This window comes from Salmo trutta, chromosome 12, assembly GCF_901001165.1.
Source record: "Salmo trutta chromosome 12, fSalTru1.1, whole genome shotgun sequence".
Taxonomy (NCBI): Eukaryota; Metazoa; Chordata; class Actinopteri; order Salmoniformes; family Salmonidae; genus Salmo; species Salmo trutta.
In genome coordinates this window covers 94391945-94410108 of record NC_042968.1, presented here as the reverse complement: position 1 = coordinate 94410108, position 18164 = coordinate 94391945, and the positions used below count along the sequence as shown (strand labels likewise).

Sequence of the window (18164 nt, the reverse complement as noted above, 5' to 3'; positions counted from 1 at the left end):
TCCCCTCCACGCTGCCGGTCCCCTCCCCTCCACGCTGCCCGGTCCCCTCCCCTCAACGCTGCCCGGTCCCCTCCCCTCCACGCTGCCCGGTCCCCTCCCCTCCACGCTGCCCGGTCCCCTCCCCTCCACGCTGCCCGGTCCCCTCCCCTCCACGCTGCCCGGTCCCCTCCCCTCCACGCTGCCCGGTCCCCCTCCCCTCCACGCTGCCCGGTCCCCTCCCCTCCACGCTGCCAGTTCCCCTCCCCTCCACGCTGCCAGTTCCCCTCCCCTCCACGCTGCCAGGTCCCCTCCCCTCCACGCTGCCAGGTCCCCTCCCCTCCACGCTGCCAGGTCCCCTCCCCTCCACGCTGCCAGGTCCCCTCCCCTCCACGCTGCCCGGTCCCCTCCCCTCCACGCTGCCCGGTCCCCTCCCCTCCACGCTGCCCGGTCCCCTCCCCTCCACGCTGCCCGGTCCCCTCCCCTCCACGCTGCCAGGTCCCCTCCCTCCACGCTGCCAGTCCCTCCCCCCACGGCTGCCAGGTCCCCTCCCCTCCACGCTGCCAGGTCCCCTCCCCTCCACGCTGCCAGGTCCCCTCCCCTCCACGCTGCCCGGTCCCCTCCCCTCCACGCTGCCCGGTCCCCTCCCCTCCACGCTGCCCGGTCCCCTCCCCTCAACGCTGCCCGGTCCCCCTCCCCTCAACGCTGCCCGGTCCCCTCCCCTCAACGCTGCCCGGTCCCCTCCCCTCAACGCTGCCCGGTCCCCTCCCCTCCACGCTGCCCGGTCCCCTCCACGCTGCCCGGTCCCCTCCACGCGGCCCGGTCCCCTCCCCTCCACGCGGCCCGGTCCCCTCCCCTCCACGCTGCCCGGTCCCCTCCACGCTGCCCGGTCCCCTCCACGCTGCCCGGTCCCCTCCCCCTCCACGCTGCCAGGTCCCCTCCCCTCCACGCTGCCAGGTCCCCTCCACGCTGCCAGGTCCCCTCCCCTCCACGCTGCCAGGTCCCCTCCACGCTGCCCGGTCCCCTCCCCTCCACGCTGCCCGGTCCCCTCCCCTCAACGCTGCCCGGTCCCTCCCCTCAACGCTGACGCTGCCGGTCCCCTCCACGCTTGCCCGGTCCCCTCCACGCTGCCCGGTCCCCTCCACGCTGCCCGGTCCCCTCCCCTCCACGCTGCCCGGTCCCCTCCCCTCCACGCTGCCCGGTCCCCCTCCACGCTGCCCGGTCCCCTCCACGCTGCCCGGTCCCCTCCCCTCCACGCTGCCCGGTCCCCTCCCCTCCACGCTTTCCAGTCCCCTATATCTTGACAACAAAATAGGTAAAGTGGTTGACCAGGTGCTTTTCAACTTAATCTGGAAAAAATCGTACACGTTATATTAGGAAATCTGTCGTAATGAACACATGAATATGGTGGTTTCTTTTTTTTTTTTTAGGTTTTCCTACTTTGAATAATACTTTTAAGATAAATTGGGCTGAACATTTTTTTTTTAAAGAATCCAACTTCAATTTGGAATTTCATCCCTCGTTATATATTCTCCCGTTTGGTGACTTCAATTTTATGTTACTCTGTAACTATAACATTGATTAGATTCATAGCGTGGTCGTTATTAATATATAAACATAATTTTCATTTGGAGCAATAAGGATATTTTGTATAGAAACAAGTTTTTATTTTGTCTAAGAACTGGTTTAATAATCATATCCTTGCTGGCGAGTCAACTTTTTAATGCAGAAAGACTGTTACTCAATTATGAGGATTTAAAAAAAAAAAAAAAATCTTGTTACAATATCCCTGTTACACCTAGAGAGTTTGCTGTAGTCTTTGATGCTATTCCATCTGGAACTCGCTCATGTTATTTAGAGGTGTAGCCAGACCTCACCTTCTTGACCTGCCCTCCCTTAATCCAGTTGACTCTCCAATAGGGAAAATATGTTTCTCCCTCAGAACAACAGGTCTGTTCATGCTTTATTTCATATGGGAGATTGTATCCATACCTTATGTCACAAATTACTGGAATACAATGGTCACTAATATCTGTTGGGGGGGAAAAAGTCTGGTTATTACCACACAAATACTTTCTTGTTAACAAGGTCAAAGAGGTCTCTTTCAGAATGATCCATATGTATTACCTGAAGAAACTCAAAAAATACATGTAATATTGATTGTACTTTTTGTGTTGAGCATCCAGAAACAGTTTCACATTAATTTTGGCATTTTTCTACATGTAAAACAATTATGGAAAGATATTTACAGTTTTATAATTGTTAATATTCTTTGATGACTTTTGTTTTGTTATGGGAGAATGTGCTGTTCGGTTTCCTTAACCATAATAAAGAAAAAACAATTTTACCTTATAAATGTAATTGTGCTAATGGAAAAATGTCATATTCATAAATGTAAATTCACTAATAAAAAAACACTCTTCCGTGTTTTCTATAAAAAAAATAATAATAATAATTAAAAATAAATACAATGTCTTGTGTGATTGGCTGACGTTGTTTGTGGGCGGGTCTAGAACGCGGCGGCGGCAGGCGCGGGAGCAGAACGGGAAGAGGGCGGAGCATCTAGAGGGGCTGTCCTCCGATGATGAGGAGACATCGACTGACCTCACATCGTACTGTCTGGAGAGAGGTACCTTCAGACCCTTCTCCCCTATCAACTCTCACCTTCAGACCCTTCTCCCCTATCACCGCTCACCTTCAGACCCTTCTCCCCTATCACCTCTCACCTTCAGACCCTTCTCCCCTATCACCTTCAGACCCTTCTCCCCTATCACCTCTCACCTTCAGACCCTTCTCCCCTATCACCTCTCACCTTCAGACCCTTCTCCCCTATCACCTCTCACCTTCAGACCCTTCTCCCCTATCACCTCTCACCTTCAGACCCTTCTCCCCTATCACCTCTCACCTTCAGACCCTTCTCCCCTATCACCTCTCACCTTCAGACCCTTCTACCTCTCACCTTCAGACCCTTCTACCTCTCACCTTCAGACCCTTCTACCCTATCACCTCTCACCTTCAGACCCTTCTACCTCTCACCTTCAGACCCTTCTACCTCTCACCTTCAGACCCTTCTCCCCTATCACCTCTCACCTTCAGACCCTTCTCCCCTATCACCTCTCACCTTCAGACCCTTCTCCCCTATCACCTCTCACCTTCAGACCCTTCTACCTCTCACCTTCAGACCCTTCTACCTCTCACCTTCAGACCCTTCTCCCCTATCACCTCTCACCTTCAGACCCTTCTACCTCTCACCTTCAGACCCTTCTACCTCTCACCTTCAGACCCTTCTACCCTATCACCTCTCACCTTCAGACCCTTCTCCTCTATCAACTCTCACCTTCAGACCCTTCTCCCCTATCACCTCTCACCTTCAGACCCTTCTCCCCTATCACCTCTCACCTTCAGACCCTTCTCCCCTATCACCTCTCACCTTCAGACCCTTCTCCCCTATCACCTCTCACCTTCAGACCCTTCTACCTATCACCTCTCACCTTCAGACCCTTCTACCCTATCACCTTCAGACCCTTCTACCCTTCTACCCTATCACCTTCAGACCCTTCTACCCTATCACCTCTCACCTTCAGACCCTTCTCCCCTATCACCTCTCACCTTCAGACCCTTCTACCCTATCCCCTCTCACCTTCAGACCCTTCTACCCTATCACCTCTCACCTTCAGACCCTTCTACCTATCACCTCTCACCTTCAGACCCTTCTACCCTATCACCTTCAGACCCTTCTCCCCTATCACCTCTCACCTTCAGACCCTTCTCCCCTATCACCTCTCACCTTCAGACCCTTCTACCCTATCACCTCTCACCTTCAGACCCTTCTCCCCTATCACCTCTCACCTTCAGACCCTTCTCCCCTATCACCTCTCACCTTCAGACCCTTCTACCTCTCACCTTCAGACCCTTCTACCCTATCACCTTCAGACCCTTCTCCTCTATCACCTCTCACCTTCAGACCCTTCTACCTCTCACCTCTCACCTTCAGACCCTTCTACCCTATCACCTCTCACCTTCAGACCCTTCTCCCCTATCACCTCTCACCTTCAGACCCTTCTACCCTATCAACTCTCACCTTCAGACCCTTCTACCTACCTACACCTCTCACCCTATCACCTCTCACCTTCAGACCCTTCTACCCTATCACCTCTCACCTTCAGACCCTTCTACCCTTCTACCCTATCACCTTCAGACCCTTCTCCCCTATCACCTCTCACCTTCAGACCCTTCTCCCCTATCACCTCTCACCTTCAGACCCTTCTACCCTATCACCTTCAGACCCTTCTACCCTATCACCTCTCACCTTCAGACCCTTCTACCCTATCACCTCTCACCTTCAGACCCTTCTCCCCTATCACCTCTCACCTTCAGACCCTTCTACCCTATCAACTCTCACCTTCAGACCCTTCTACCCTATCACCTCTCACCTTCAGACCCTTCTCCCCTATCACCTCTCACCTTCAGACCCTTCTCCCCTATCACCTTCAGACCCTTCTCCCCTATCACCTCTCACCTTCAGACCCTTCTACCCTATCACCTCTCACCTTCAGACCCTTCTACCGCTCACCTCTCACCTTCAGACCCTTCTACCCTTCTACCCTCACCTCCACCTTCACCTCCCTCTCACCTATCACCTCAGACCCTTCTCCCCTATCACCGCTCACCTTCAGACCCTTCTCCCCTATCACCTCTCACCTTCAGACCCTTCTCCCCTATCACCTTCAGACCCTTCTCCCCTATCACCTCTCACCTTCAGACCCTTCTCCCCTATCAACTCTCACCTTCAGACCCTTCTCCCCTATCACCTTCAGACCCTTCTCCCCTCTCACCTTCAGACCCTTCTCCCCTCTCACCTTCAGACCCTTCTACCCTATCACCTTCAGACCCTTCTCCCTATCACCTCTCACCTTCAGACCCTTCTACCCTATCACCTCTCACCTTCAGACCCTTCTACCCTATCAACTCTCACCTTCAGACCCTTCTCACCTATCACCTTCAGACCCTTCTCCCCTATCACCGCTCACCTTCAGACCCTTCTACCGCTCACCTTCAGACCCTTCTCCCCTATCACCTCTCACCTTCAGACCCTTCTCCCTATCACCTCTCACCTTCAGACCCTTCTACCCTTCTACCCTATCACCTTCAGACCCTTCTCCCCTATCACCTCTCACCTTCAGACCCTTCTCCCCTATCACCTCTCACCTTCAGACCCTTCTCCCCTATCACCTCTCACCTTCAGACCCTTCTCCCCTATCACCTCTCACCTTCAGACCCTTCTACCTCTCACCTTCAGACCCTTTATCTCCAGTAGTGGTAGTGGTTGATCTGGGGATGGTATTATCTCCAGTAGTGGTAGTGGTTGATCTGGGGATGGTATTATCTCCAGTAGTGGTAGTGGTTGATCTGGGGATGGTATTATCTCCAGTAGTGGTAGTGGTTGATCTGGGGATGGTATTATCTCCAGTAGTGGTAGTGGTTGATCTGGGGATGGTATTATCTCCGGTAGTGGTAGTGGTTGATCTGGGGATGGTATTATCTCCGGTAGTGGTAGTGGTTGATCTGGGGATGGTATTATCTCCGGTAGTGGTAGTGGTTGATCTGGTGATGGTATTATCTCCGGTAGTGGTAGTGGTTGATCTGGGGATGGTATTATCTCCAGTAGTGGTTGATCTGGGGATGGTAATATCTCCGGTAGTGGTAGTGGTTGATCTGGGGATGGTATTATCTCCGGTAGTGGTAGTGGTTGATCTGGGGATGGTATTATCTCCGGTAGTGGTAGTGGTTGATCTGGGGATGGTATTATCTCCGGTAGTGGTAGTGGTTGATCTGGGGATGGTATTATCTCCAGTAGTGGTAGTGGTTGATCTGGGGATGGTATTATCTCCGGTAGTGGTAGTGGTTGATCTGGGGATGGTATTATCTCCAGTAGTGGTTGATCTGGGGATGGTATTATCTCTGGTAGTGGTAGTGGTTGATCTGGGGATGGTATTATCTCTGGTAGTGGTAGTGGTTGATCTGGGGATGGTATTATCTCCGGTAGTGGTAGTGGTTGATCTGAGGATGGTATTATCTCCGGTAGTGGTAGTGGTTGATCTGGGGATGGTATTATCTCCGGTAGTGGTTGATCGGGGATGGTATTATCTCCGGTAGTGGTTGATCTGGGATGGTATTATCTCCTGTAGTGGTAGTGGTTGATCTGGGGATGGTATTATCTCCAGTAGTGGTAGTGGTTGATCTGGGGATGGTATTATCTCCGGTAGTGGTAGTGGTTGATCTGGGGATGGTATTATCTCCGGTAGTGGTAGTGGTTGATCTGGGGATGGTATTATCTCCAGTAGTGGTTGATCTGGGGATGGTATTATCTCTGGTAGTGGTAGTGGTTGATCTGGGGATGGTATTATCTCTGGTAGTGGTAGTGGTTGATCTGGGGATGGTATTATCTCCGGTAGTGGTAGTGGTTGATCTGAGGATGGTATTATCTCCGGTAGTGGTAGTGGTTGATCTGGGGATGGTATTATCTCCGGTAGTGGTTGATCGGGGATGGTATTATCTCCGGTAGTGGTTGATCTGGGATGGTATTATCTCCAGTAGTGGTAGTGGTTGATCTGGGGATGGTATTATCTCCAGTAGTGGTAGTGGTTGATCTGGGGATGGTATTATCTCCGGTAGTGGTAGTGGTTGATCTGGGGATGGTATTATTTCCGGTAGTGGTAGTGGTTGATCTGAGGATGGTATTATCTCCGGTAGTGGTTGATCTGGGGATGGTATTATCTCCAGTAGTGGTTGATCTGGGGATGGTATTATCTCCGGTAGTGGTAGTGGTTGATCTGGGGATGGTATTATCTCCAGTAGTGGTAGTGGTTGATCTGGGGATGGTATTATCTCCAGTAGTGGTAGTGGTTGATCTGGGGATGGTATTATTTCCGGTAGTGGTAGTGGTTGATCTGAGGATGGTATTATCTCCGGTAGTGGTTGATCTGGGGATGGTATTATCTCCAGTAGTGGTTGATCTGGGGATGGTATTATCTCCAGTAGTGGTAGTGGTTGATCTGGTGATGGTATTATCTCCAGTAGCGGTAGTGGTTGATCTGGGGATGGTATTATCTCCAATAGTGGTTGATCTGGGGATGGTATTATCTCTGGTGGTGGTAGTGGTTGATCTGGGGATGGTATTATCTCCAGTAGTGGTAGTGGTTGATCTGGGGATGGTATTATCTCCAGTAGTGGTTGATCTGGGGATGGTATTATCTCCGGTAGTGGTTGATCTGGGGATGGTATTATCTCCGGTAGTGGTAGTGGTTGATCTGGGGATGGTATTATCTCCAGTAGTGGTAGTGGTTGATCTGGGGATGGTATTATCTCCAGTAGTGGTAGTGGTTGATCTGGGGATGGTATTATCTCCAGTAGTGGTAGTGGTTGATCTGGGGATGGTATTATCTCCGGTAGTGGTAGTGGTTGATCTGGGGATGGTATTATCTCCAGTAGTGGTTGATCTGGGGATGGTATTATCTCCGGTAGTGGTAGTGGTTGATCTGGGGATGGTATATAGTGTGATATATGTTTATCTGGTTTATTTCCAGATCGTGTAGTGTGATATATGTTTATCTGGTTTATTTCCAGATCGTGTAGTGTGATATATGTTTATCTGGTTTATTTCCAGATCGTGTAGTGTGATATATGTTTATCTGGTTTATTTCCAGATCGTGTAGTGTGATATATGTTTATCTGGTTTATTTCCAGATCGTGTAGTGTGATATATGTTTTATCTGTTTATTTCCAGATCGTGTAGTGTGATATATGTTTATCTGGTTTTATTTCCAGATCGTGTAGTGTGATATATGTTTATCTGGTTTATTTCCAGATCGTGTAGTGTGATATATGTTTATCTGGTTTATTTCCAGATCGTGTAGTGTGATATATGTTTATCTGGTTTATTTCCAGATCGTGTAGTGTGATATATGTTTATCTGGTTTATTTCCAGATCGTGTAGTGTGATATATGTTTATCTGGTTTATTTCCAGATCGTGTGTGATATATGTTTATCTGGTTATTTCCAGATCGTGTAGTGTGATATATGTTTATCTGGTTTATTTCCAGATCGTGTAGTGTGATATATGTTTATCTGGTTTATTTCCAGATCGTGTAGTGTGATATATGTTTATCTGGTTTATTTCCAGATCGTGTAGTGTGATATATATGTTTATCTGGTTTATTTCCAGATCGTGTAGTGTGATATATATGTTTATCTGGTTTATTTCCAGATCGTGTAGTGTGATATATATGTTTATCTGGTTTATTTCCAGATCGTGTAGTGTGATATATATGTTTATCTGGTTTATTTCCAGATCGTGTAGTGTGATATATATGTTTATCTGGTTTATTTCCAGATCGTGTAGTGTGATATATGTTTATCTGGTTTATTTCCAGATCGTGTAGTGCGTGAGAGTAACAAGGTGTTTGAGGATGTACTGGAGGACTTCCATTCTCTGGACAGTATCAAGAGTCGTTTTGAGGTGTGGAGACATCTCTACTTCACCTGCTACAGAGATGCTTACATCGGACTGTGTCTGCCCAAATTATTCAACCCCCTAGTACGACTACAGCTCATCACGTGGAACCCTCTACAGGTATGTAATACGGGTGTGTGTGGGGGGTGTGGGGGGGGGGCACAATTCTGGCCACAATTTAATATGACACACCCAAGTAAACAAACAAATGTTTCTCTCTCCCTCTCTAGGAGAAGTGTGCTAACTTCGAGTACATGTTGTGGTTTGAGTCGCTGTTGTTCTATGGCTGTGAGGAGCAGAGTGGGATGAAGAAAGGAGACGTGGACATCAACCTACTGCCGGCTATAGTGGAGAGAGTTATACTGCCAAAACTAGCAGGTAATACATCAACCTACTGTCTGTTATAGTGGAGAGTTATACTGCCAAAACTAGCAGGTAATACATCAACCTACTGTCTGTTATAGTGGAGAGTTATACTGCCAGACCAGCAGGTAATACATCAACCTACTGTCTGTTATAGTGGAGAGTTATACTGCCAAAACTAGCAGGTAATACATCAACCTACTGCCTGTTATAGTGGAGAGTTATACTGCCAGACCAGCAGGTAATACATCAACCTACTGTCTGTTATAGTGGAGAGTTATACTGCCAGACTAGCAGGTATCAACCTACTGTCTTTTATAGTGGAGAGTTATACTGCCAGACTAGCAGGTAATACATCAACCTACTGTCTGTTATAGTGGAGAGTTATACTGCCAGACTAGCAGGTAATACATCAACCTACTGTCTGTTATAGTGGAGAGTTATACTGCCAGACTAGCAGGTAATACATCAACCTACTGTCTGTTATAGTGGAGAGAGTTATACTGCCAGACTAGCAGGTAATACATCAACCTACTGTCTGTTATAGTGGAGAGAGTTATACTGCCAGACTAGCAGGTAACACATCAACCTACTGCCTGTTATAGTGGAGAGTTATACTGCCAGACTAGCAGGTAACACATCAACCTACTGCCTGTTATAGTGGAGAGTTATACTGCCAGACTAGCAGGTAACACATCAACCTACTGCCTGTTATAGTGGAGAGTTATACTGCCAGACTAGCAGGTCATACATCAACCTACTGTCTGTTTATAGTGGAGAGTTATACTGCCAGACTAGCAGGTAACACATCAACCTACTGTCTGTTTATAGTGGAGAGTTATACTGCCAGACTAGCAAGTAACACATCAACCTACTGCCTGTTATAGTGGAGAGTTATACTGCCAGACTAGCAGTTAACACATCAACCTACTGCCTGTTATAGTGGAGAGTTATACTGCCAGACTAGCAGGTAATACATCAACCTACTGTCTGTTATAGTGGAGAGAGTTATACTGCCAGACTAGCAGGTAATACATCAACCTACTGTCTGTTATAGTGGAGAGTTATACTGCCAGACTAGCAGGTCATACATCAACCTACTGCCTGTTATAGTGGAGAGTTATACTGCCAGACTAGCAGGTAATACATCAACCTACTGTCTGTTATAGTGGAGAGTTATACTGCCAGACTAGCAGGTAACACATCAACCTACTGCCTGTTATAGTGGAGAGTTATACTGCCAGACTAGCAGGTAACACATCAACCTACTGTCTGTTATAGTGGAGAGTTATACTGCCAGACTAGCAGGTAATACATCAACCTACTGTCTGTTATAGTGGAGAGTTATACTGCCAGACTAGCAGGTAATACATCAACCTACTGTCTGTTATAGTGGAGAGAGTTATACTGCCAGACTAGCAGGTATCAACCTACTGTCTGTTGTAGTGGAGAGAGTTATACTGCCAGACTAGCAGGTAATACATCAACCTACTGTCTGTTATAGTGGAGAGTTATACTGCCAGACTAGCAGGTTATACATCAACCTACTGTCTGTTATAGTGGAGAGAGTTATACTGCCAGACTAGCAGGTATCAACCTATTGTCTGTTATAGTGGAGAGAGTTATACTGCCAGACTAGCAGGTAATACATCAACCTACTGTCTGTTATAGTGGAGAGTTATACTGCCAGACTAGCAGGTATCAACCTACTGTCTGTTATAGTGGAGAGTTATACTGCCAGACTAGCAGGTATCAACCTACTGTCTGTTATAGTGGAGAGAGTTATACTGCCAGACTAGCAGGTAATACATCAACCTACTGTCTGTTATAGTGGAGAGTTATACTGCCAGACTAGCAGGTATCAACCTACTGCCTGTTATAGTGGAGAGAGTTATACTGCCAGACTAGCAGGTATCAACCTACTGTCTGTTATAGTGGAGAGTTATACTGCCAGACTAGCAGGTAATACATCAACCTACTGTCTGTTATAGTGGAGAGTTATACTGCCAGACTAGCAGGTATCTACCTACTGCCTGTTATAGTGGAGAGAGTTATACTGCCAGACTAGCAGGTATCAACCTACTGTCTGTTATAGTGGAGAGTTATACTGCCAGACTAGCAGGTATCAACCTACTGTCTGTTATAGTGGAGAGAGTTATACTGCCAGACTAGCAGGTATCAACCTACTGTCTGTTATAGTGGAGAGTTATACTGCCAGACTAGCAGGTAACACATCAACCTACTGTCTGTTATAGTGGAGAGTTATACTGCCAGACTAGCAGGTAACACATCAACCTACTGTCTGTTATAGTGGAGAGTTATACTGCCAGACTAGCAGGTAATACATCAACCTACTGTCTGTTATAGTGGAGAGTTATACTGCCAGACTAGCAGGTATCAACCTACTGTCTGTTATAGTGGAGAGAGTTATACTGCCAGACTAGCAGGTAATACATCAACCTACTGTCTGTTATAGTGGAGAGTTATACTGCCAGACTAGCAGGTATCAACCTACTGTCTGTTATAGTGGAGAGTTATACTGCCAGACTAGCAGGTATCAACCTACTGTCTGTTATAGTGGAGAGAGTTATACTGCCAGACTAGCAGGTATCAACCTACTGTCTGTTATAGTGGAGAGTTATACTGCCAGACTAGCAGGTAATACATCAACCTACTGCCTGTTATAGTGGAGAGTTATACTGCCAGACCAGCAGGTAATACATCAACCTACTGTCTGTTATAGTGGAGAGTTATACTGCCAGACTAGCAGGTAATACATCAACCTACTGTCTGTTATAGTGGAGAGTTATACTGCCAGACTAGCAGGTAATACATCAACCTACTGTCTGTTATAGTGGAGAGTTATACTGCCAGACTAGCAGGTATCTACCTACTGCCTGTTATAGTGGAGAGTTATACTGCCAGACTAGCAGGTAACACATCAACCTACTGTCTGTTATAGTGGAGAGTTATACTGCCAGACTAGCAGGTAATACATCAACCTACTGTCTGTTATAGTGGAGAGTTATACTGCCAGACTAGCAGTTAACACATCAACCTACTGCCTGTTATAGTGGAGAGAGTTATACTGCCAGACTAGCAGGTAATACATCAACCTACTGTCTGTTATAGTGGAGAGTTATACTGCCAGACTAGCAGGTAACACATCAACCTACTGTCTGTTATAGTGGAGAGTTATACTGCCAGACTAGCAGGTAATACATCAACCTACTGTCTGTTATAGTGGAGAGTTATACTGCCAGACTAGCAGGTATCAACCTACTGTCTGTTATAGTGGAGAGTTATACTGCCAGACTAGCAGGTAATACATCAACCTACTGTCTGTTATAGTGGAGAGAGTTATACTGCCAGACTAGCAGGTATCAACCTACTGTCTGTTATAGTGGAGAGTTATACTGCCAGACTAGCAGGTAATACATCAACCTACTGTCTGTTATAGTGGAGAGTTATACTGCCAGACTAGCAGGTATCAACCTACTGTCTTTTATAGTGGAGAGAGCTAGTTGTGACTAAATATCACACACAACACATTCTCCATTGATCAGGGAAACCATCCCTTAGACAGCAGAAATGAATTTCTTACGTCTCCCTCTCTCTCCCCTCTCTCTCCCCCTCTGTCTCCCCCTCTCTGTCTCCCCCTCTCTGTCTCCCCCTCTCTGTCTCCCCCTCTCTGTCTCCCCTCTCTGTCTCCCTCTCTGTCTCCCTCTCTGTCTCCCTCTCTGTCTCCCTCTCTGTCTCCCTCTCTGTCTCCCTCTCTGTCTCCCTCTCTGTCTCCCTCTCTGTCTCCCTCTCTGTCTCCCTCTCTGTCTCCCTCTCTGTCTCCCTCTCTGTCTCTCTGTGTCTGTCTCCCTCTCTGTCTCCCTCCCTCTCTCTGTGTCTGTCTCTGCAGTGCTAGCTGAGCAGGTGTGGGATCCTCTGTCCAGTAGTCAGACAACTAGACTAGTGAGCTTTGTGACCAGACTCCTCAGAGGATATCCTACTGTTCTGAATGGAGAGAACAGAAACACACAGGTTAGTCCACACACACACACACACACACACACACACACACACACACACACACACACCCTGCTGTTCTGAAGTCCCTCGGCTGCCTAGTATTGAAATGGAACAGTTTTTTTCTTAACCATTTGATGTTTTTAATGTTTGTTAGATTCTGACAGAGTAAAACTCACGGACGACTAGTAAAGCTCAAACCAAGTTTATTCACCCACTGGGTCAAGCAGACAACGACATGTTTACACAAGTCCATATATTTATATCCTCCTATTAGGCGCAGTCATCTCATTACACATCTAGACGGCCATCTCTGTTGCTAGGCAGGAATTTAGGTGGTGTTTAACAGACCTGTTCCTTGTCACTTCACCTGACCTCGGCCCGTATTCCTCCCTACTCCACGGTTGTCCTTCCTTATCAGTGGTGACTGAACCCAGACTGTTGCCCTTTGACCCTCTCCATAGGATCCATGAGATTTAACAGTAACATGTTCTGACAGACTTAACTTTTCACCCTCCTCTTTATCACTCAGTAACTTTCTGTAGGCCTCGTTCTCATCCACCCTCCACCTTTCTCACTCAGTAACTTTCTGTAGGCCTCGTTCTCATCCACCCTCCTCTTTATCACTCAGTAACTTTCTGTAGGCCTCGTTCTCATCCACCCTCCACCTTTCTCACTCAGTAACTTTCTGTAGGCCTGGTTCTCATCCACCCTCCACCTTTATCACTCAGTAACTTTCTGTAGGCCTGGTTCTCATCCACCCTCCACCTTTATCACTCAGTAACTTTCTGTAGGCCTCGTTCTCATCCACCCTCCTCTTTATCACTCAGTAACTTTCTGTAGGCCTGGTTCTCATCCACCCTCCACCTTTCTCACTCAGTAACTTTCTGTAGGCCTGGTTCTCATCCACCCTCCACCTTTATCACTCAGTAACTTTCTGTAGGCCTCGTTCTCATCCACCCTCCACCTTTCTCACTCAGTAACTTTCTGTAGGCCTCGTTCTCATCCACCCTCCTCTTTATCACTCAGTAACTTTCTGTAGGCCTCGTTCTCATCCACCCTCCACCTTTCTCACTCAGTAACTTTCTGTAGGCCTGGTTCTCATCCACCCTCCTCTTTCTCACTCAGTAACTTTCTGTAGGCCTCGTTCTCATCCACCCTCCTCTTTATCACTCAGTAACTTTCTGTAGGCCTGGTTCTCATCCACCCTCCACCTTTCTCACTCAGTAACTTTCTGTAGGCCTGGTTCTCATCCACCCTCCACCTTTATCACTCAGTAACTTTCTGTAGGCCTCGTTCTCATCCACCCTCCACCTTTCTCACTCAGTAACTTTCTGTAGGCCTCGTTCTCATCCACCCTCCTCTTTATCACTCAGTAACTTTCTGTAGGCCTCGTTCTCATCCACCCTCCACCTTTCTCACTCAGTAACTTTCTGTAGGCCTCGTTCTCATCCACCCTCCACCTTTCTCACTCAGTAACTTTCTGTAGGCCTCGTTCTCATCCACCCTCCACCTTTCTCACTCAGTAACTTTCTGTAGGCCTCGTTCTCATCCACCCTCCTCTTTATCACTCAGTAACTTTCTGTAGGCCTCGTTCTCATCCACCCTCCACCTTTCTCACTCAGTAACTTTCTGTAGGCCTCGTTCTCATCCACCCTCCACCTTTCTCACTCAGTAACTTTCTGTAGGCCTGGTTCTCATCCACCCTCCACCTTTCTCACTCAGTAACTTTCTGTAGGCCTCGTTCTCATCCACCCTCCACCTTTCTCACTCAGTAACTTTCTGTAGGCCTCGTTCTCATCCACCCTCCACCTTTATCACTCAGTAACTTTCTGTAGGCCTGGTTCTCATCCACCCTCCTCTTTCTCACTCAGTAACTTTCTGTAGGCCTGGTTCTCATCCACCCTCCTCTTTATCACTCAGTAACTTTCTGTAGGCCTCGTTCTCATCCACCCTCCCTTGACCCCAACACACTACATTTATTATACATGTAAAGTCATCAATATGTTCTGGTAACATAAGTATATTCCAAGCTGGATTCTAACGTGATCATGGTCTCACCCTTACCTCTCTCCCCACACCCCTCCCCCTGCCTCTCTCCCCACACCCCTCCCCCTTACCTCTCTCCCCACACCCCTCCCCCTTACCTCTATCCCCACACCCCTCCCCCTTACCTCTATCCCCACACCCCTCCCCCTGCCTCTCTTACCTCCACCTCCATCTCACCTCTCAACTCCATCTCACCTCTCTCTCCCTCACCTCTCCCCCTCGCTCACCTCTCCCCCTGCCTCTCTCACCTCCTTCTCCATCTCACCTCTCCCCCTGCCTCTCACCTCTCCCCCTGCCCTCTCACCTCTCCCCCTGCCTCTCTCACCTCCTTCTCCATCTCACCTCTCCCCCTGCCTCTCACCTCTCCCCCTGCCTCTCACCTCTCCCCCTGCCTCTCAACTCCATCTTACCTCTCTCTCCCTCACCTCTCTCTCCCTCTCTCACCTCTCCCCCTGCCTCTCTCACCTTCTCCATCTCACCTCTCCCCCTGCCTCTCACCTTCTCCATCTCACCTCTCCCCCTGCCTCTCACCTCTCCCCCTGCCTCTCAACTCCATCTCACCTCTCTCTCCCTCTCTCACCTCTCCCCCTGCCTCTCTCACCTCCTTCTCCATCTCACCTCTCTCCCTCCTCCAGGAGTTTCTGAAGACCATCGTATTGAGGACCAGAAGGACTCTCGATGACGACGTGTTTTTACCTCTTTACCCTAAGAAGTGAGTCACAAACACTGTTCCTCTACTTGTCCCCTAGTTTCTAAAATTCATTCCTGGTACACGTTTTGTTGTTTTTATCCCCCCCCCCCTAGCCCGACACAGCTGATTCACATAATCAACTCATCGAGCTAAGGGGGAAATAAACAGAACGTTCAGCCAGGGTGTTAATACGAGTTTAAAAATGCTCCTGTGACACAGTGAGAGAGAGAGAGATCCACTATTCAATGTCTTGAGAAGCCATTCGATTGGTTAGAGGAAGTATCTCTGTTTTTGGTGTCTTCCAGTGTGTTGGAGAATAAGAACAGTGGTCCGTACCTCTTCTTCCAAAGACAGTTCTGGTCCTGTGTCAAGGTAAGGTCTCTCCTTCCAGTTCTCTGCTGCCTATGACTGGAACGAACTACAAAAATCTCTGAAACTGGAAACACTTATCTCCCTCACTAGCTTTAAGCACCAGCTGTCAGAGCAGCTCACAGATCACTGCACCTGTACATTGTTCTCAACTAGCCTACCTGGTTAAATAAAGGACTTGTTCTCAACTTGCCTACCTGGTTAAATAAAGGACTTGTTCTCAACTAGCCTACCTGGTTAAATAAAGGACTTGTTCTCAACTAGCCTACCTGGTTAAATAAAGGACTTGTTCTCAACTTGCCTACCTGGTTAAATAAAGGACTTGTTCTCAACTAGCCTACCTGGTTAAATAAAGGACTTGTTCTCAACTAGCCTACCTGGTTAAATAAAGGACTTGTTCTCAACTTGCCTACCTGGTTAAATAAAGGACTTGTTCTCAACTAGCCTACCTGGTTAAATAAAGGACTTGTTCTCAACTAGCCTACCTGGTTAAATAAAGGACTTGTTCTCAACTAGCCTACCTGGTTAAATAAAGGACTTGTTCTCAACTTGCCTACCTGGTTAAATAAAGGACTTGTTCTCAACTAGCCTACCTGGTTAAATAAAGGACTTGTTCTCAACTTGCCTACCTGGTTAAATAAAGGTGAAATAAAATAAGGGGAAGAACTGACTGGTTACCAGGACCACAGCACGGCTCTAATGGGACATCGTTTAACTTGTCGCATATTATTGCAACCCTTTTGAGTTTAGATATGTTTTTATTTTTGTTGTTGTTGTTGTATTAGTTGCATCGGTACGAGCTGTACATTCTACATGGTCACCTCATAAAAAATATTTAAAAAATACGCATTTTTTTCCTAGGAGGTTAAAACCATGATTTGGTCAAACCGTGAAATATATTATCCTCCTAATTCCTCTAATGAATGTGTCTCCTTGTCTGTATCTGTTTCGCTGGGGCCTGCTGCGTTCTGTATGCCACCCCTACTTTGTCACAACACAACTGATTGGCTCAAATTTATTAAGAAGGAAAGAAATTCCACAAATTAACTTTTTAACAAGGCACACCTGTTAATTGAAATGCATTCCAGGTGACTACCTCATGAAGCTGGTTGAGAGAATGCCAAGAGTGTGCAAAGCTGTTATCAAGGCAAAGGGTGGCTACTTTGAAGAATCTGAAATATAAAATATATTTTGATTTAGAACTTTTTGTTTTTGGTTACTACATTATTCCTTATGTGTTATTTCATAGTTTTGATATCTTCACTATTATTCTACAATGTAGAAAACAACAGTAAAAATAAAGAAAAACTCTTGAATGAGTAGGTGCTATATTTAAGTACTGTATTTAAGCACAACATGCAACAATTTAAAAGATTTTACTGAGTTACAGTTCGTAGAAGGAAATCAGTCAACTGAAATAAATTAATTAGGACCTAATCTATGGATTTCACATGACTCAGCGGAGACACAACCATGGGTGGGCTTTGGAGGGCACAGGCCCCGCCCACTGGGGAGTCGGGCCCCCCCACCCACTCCACTGGGGGGTCGGGGCCCCCCACCCACTCCACTGGGGGATCGGGGCGCACCCAATCAGAATTAGTTTTTCCCCCCACAAAAGGGCTTTATTACTGACCCTATACTGACAGCGGTCTGGGTTCAGGGCAAGAAGGTTTCTTTGCCTTTCTGACAGTTGATGAGTCTCTTTGGTGTGTCATCTGCCTTGTCTCTAAAACTAAGAACTATGTATTTGGTCCAAATCATTCCCTAAGTTCTAGTCCTCAGCTGAATCTGGTAATGAATGGTGTGGCTGTTGAACAAGTTGAGGAGACTAAATTACTTGTCGTTACCTTAGATTGTAAACTGTCATGGTCAAAACATATAGATTAAGTGGTTGTAAAGATGGGGAGAGGTCTGTCTGTAATGAAGAGATGCTCTGTTGAATTAGTCTGCTTTTGCAACAGCTAATAGGGATCCTAATAAAATACCAAATATAGCCTCAAAACTTACAATATATAAAATAACAAAAACATATATATATTGTGTGACGGCATGAAGAAAAAAATCTATAGTACGACCAAATGATAGGCTGATGCCACGAACTGGAAAAGTTACTGGTACCAGCAGGGGAAAATGTTAGTTGGGAGCCCTGATAGTGGTCATGCTGTAATTCACAGAAATATCAGCTT

The 18164-nt window shown here is 47.2% G+C and overlaps 1 protein-coding gene and 1 long non-coding RNA gene across 3 annotated transcripts in view; both read left to right on the top strand.

Moving 5' to 3' along the window:
- paxbp1 (PAX3 and PAX7 binding protein 1) overlaps positions 1 to 18164 on the top strand; it is a 54081-nt gene that overhangs the window by 32248 nt on the left and 3669 nt on the right. For both annotated transcript variants that reach the window (XM_029770393.1, XM_029770394.1), the window contains exons 10-15: positions 2490 to 2605; positions 8410 to 8609; positions 8720 to 8867; positions 12763 to 12884; positions 15554 to 15630; positions 15915 to 15981. In XM_029770393.1, coding sequence (XP_029626253.1) covers positions 2490 to 2605; positions 8410 to 8609; positions 8720 to 8867; positions 12763 to 12884; positions 15554 to 15630; positions 15915 to 15981 — 730 coding nt within the window. The remainder of the gene's footprint in view (positions 1 to 2489; positions 2606 to 8409; positions 8610 to 8719; positions 8868 to 12762; positions 12885 to 15553; positions 15631 to 15914; positions 15982 to 18164) is intronic.
- LOC115204674 (uncharacterized) lies at positions 11275 to 11868 on the top strand. The gene is made up of 3 exons (XR_003880423.1): positions 11275 to 11355; positions 11511 to 11734; positions 11842 to 11868. It is a non-coding gene; the product is annotated as an uncharacterized LOC115204674 (long non-coding RNA).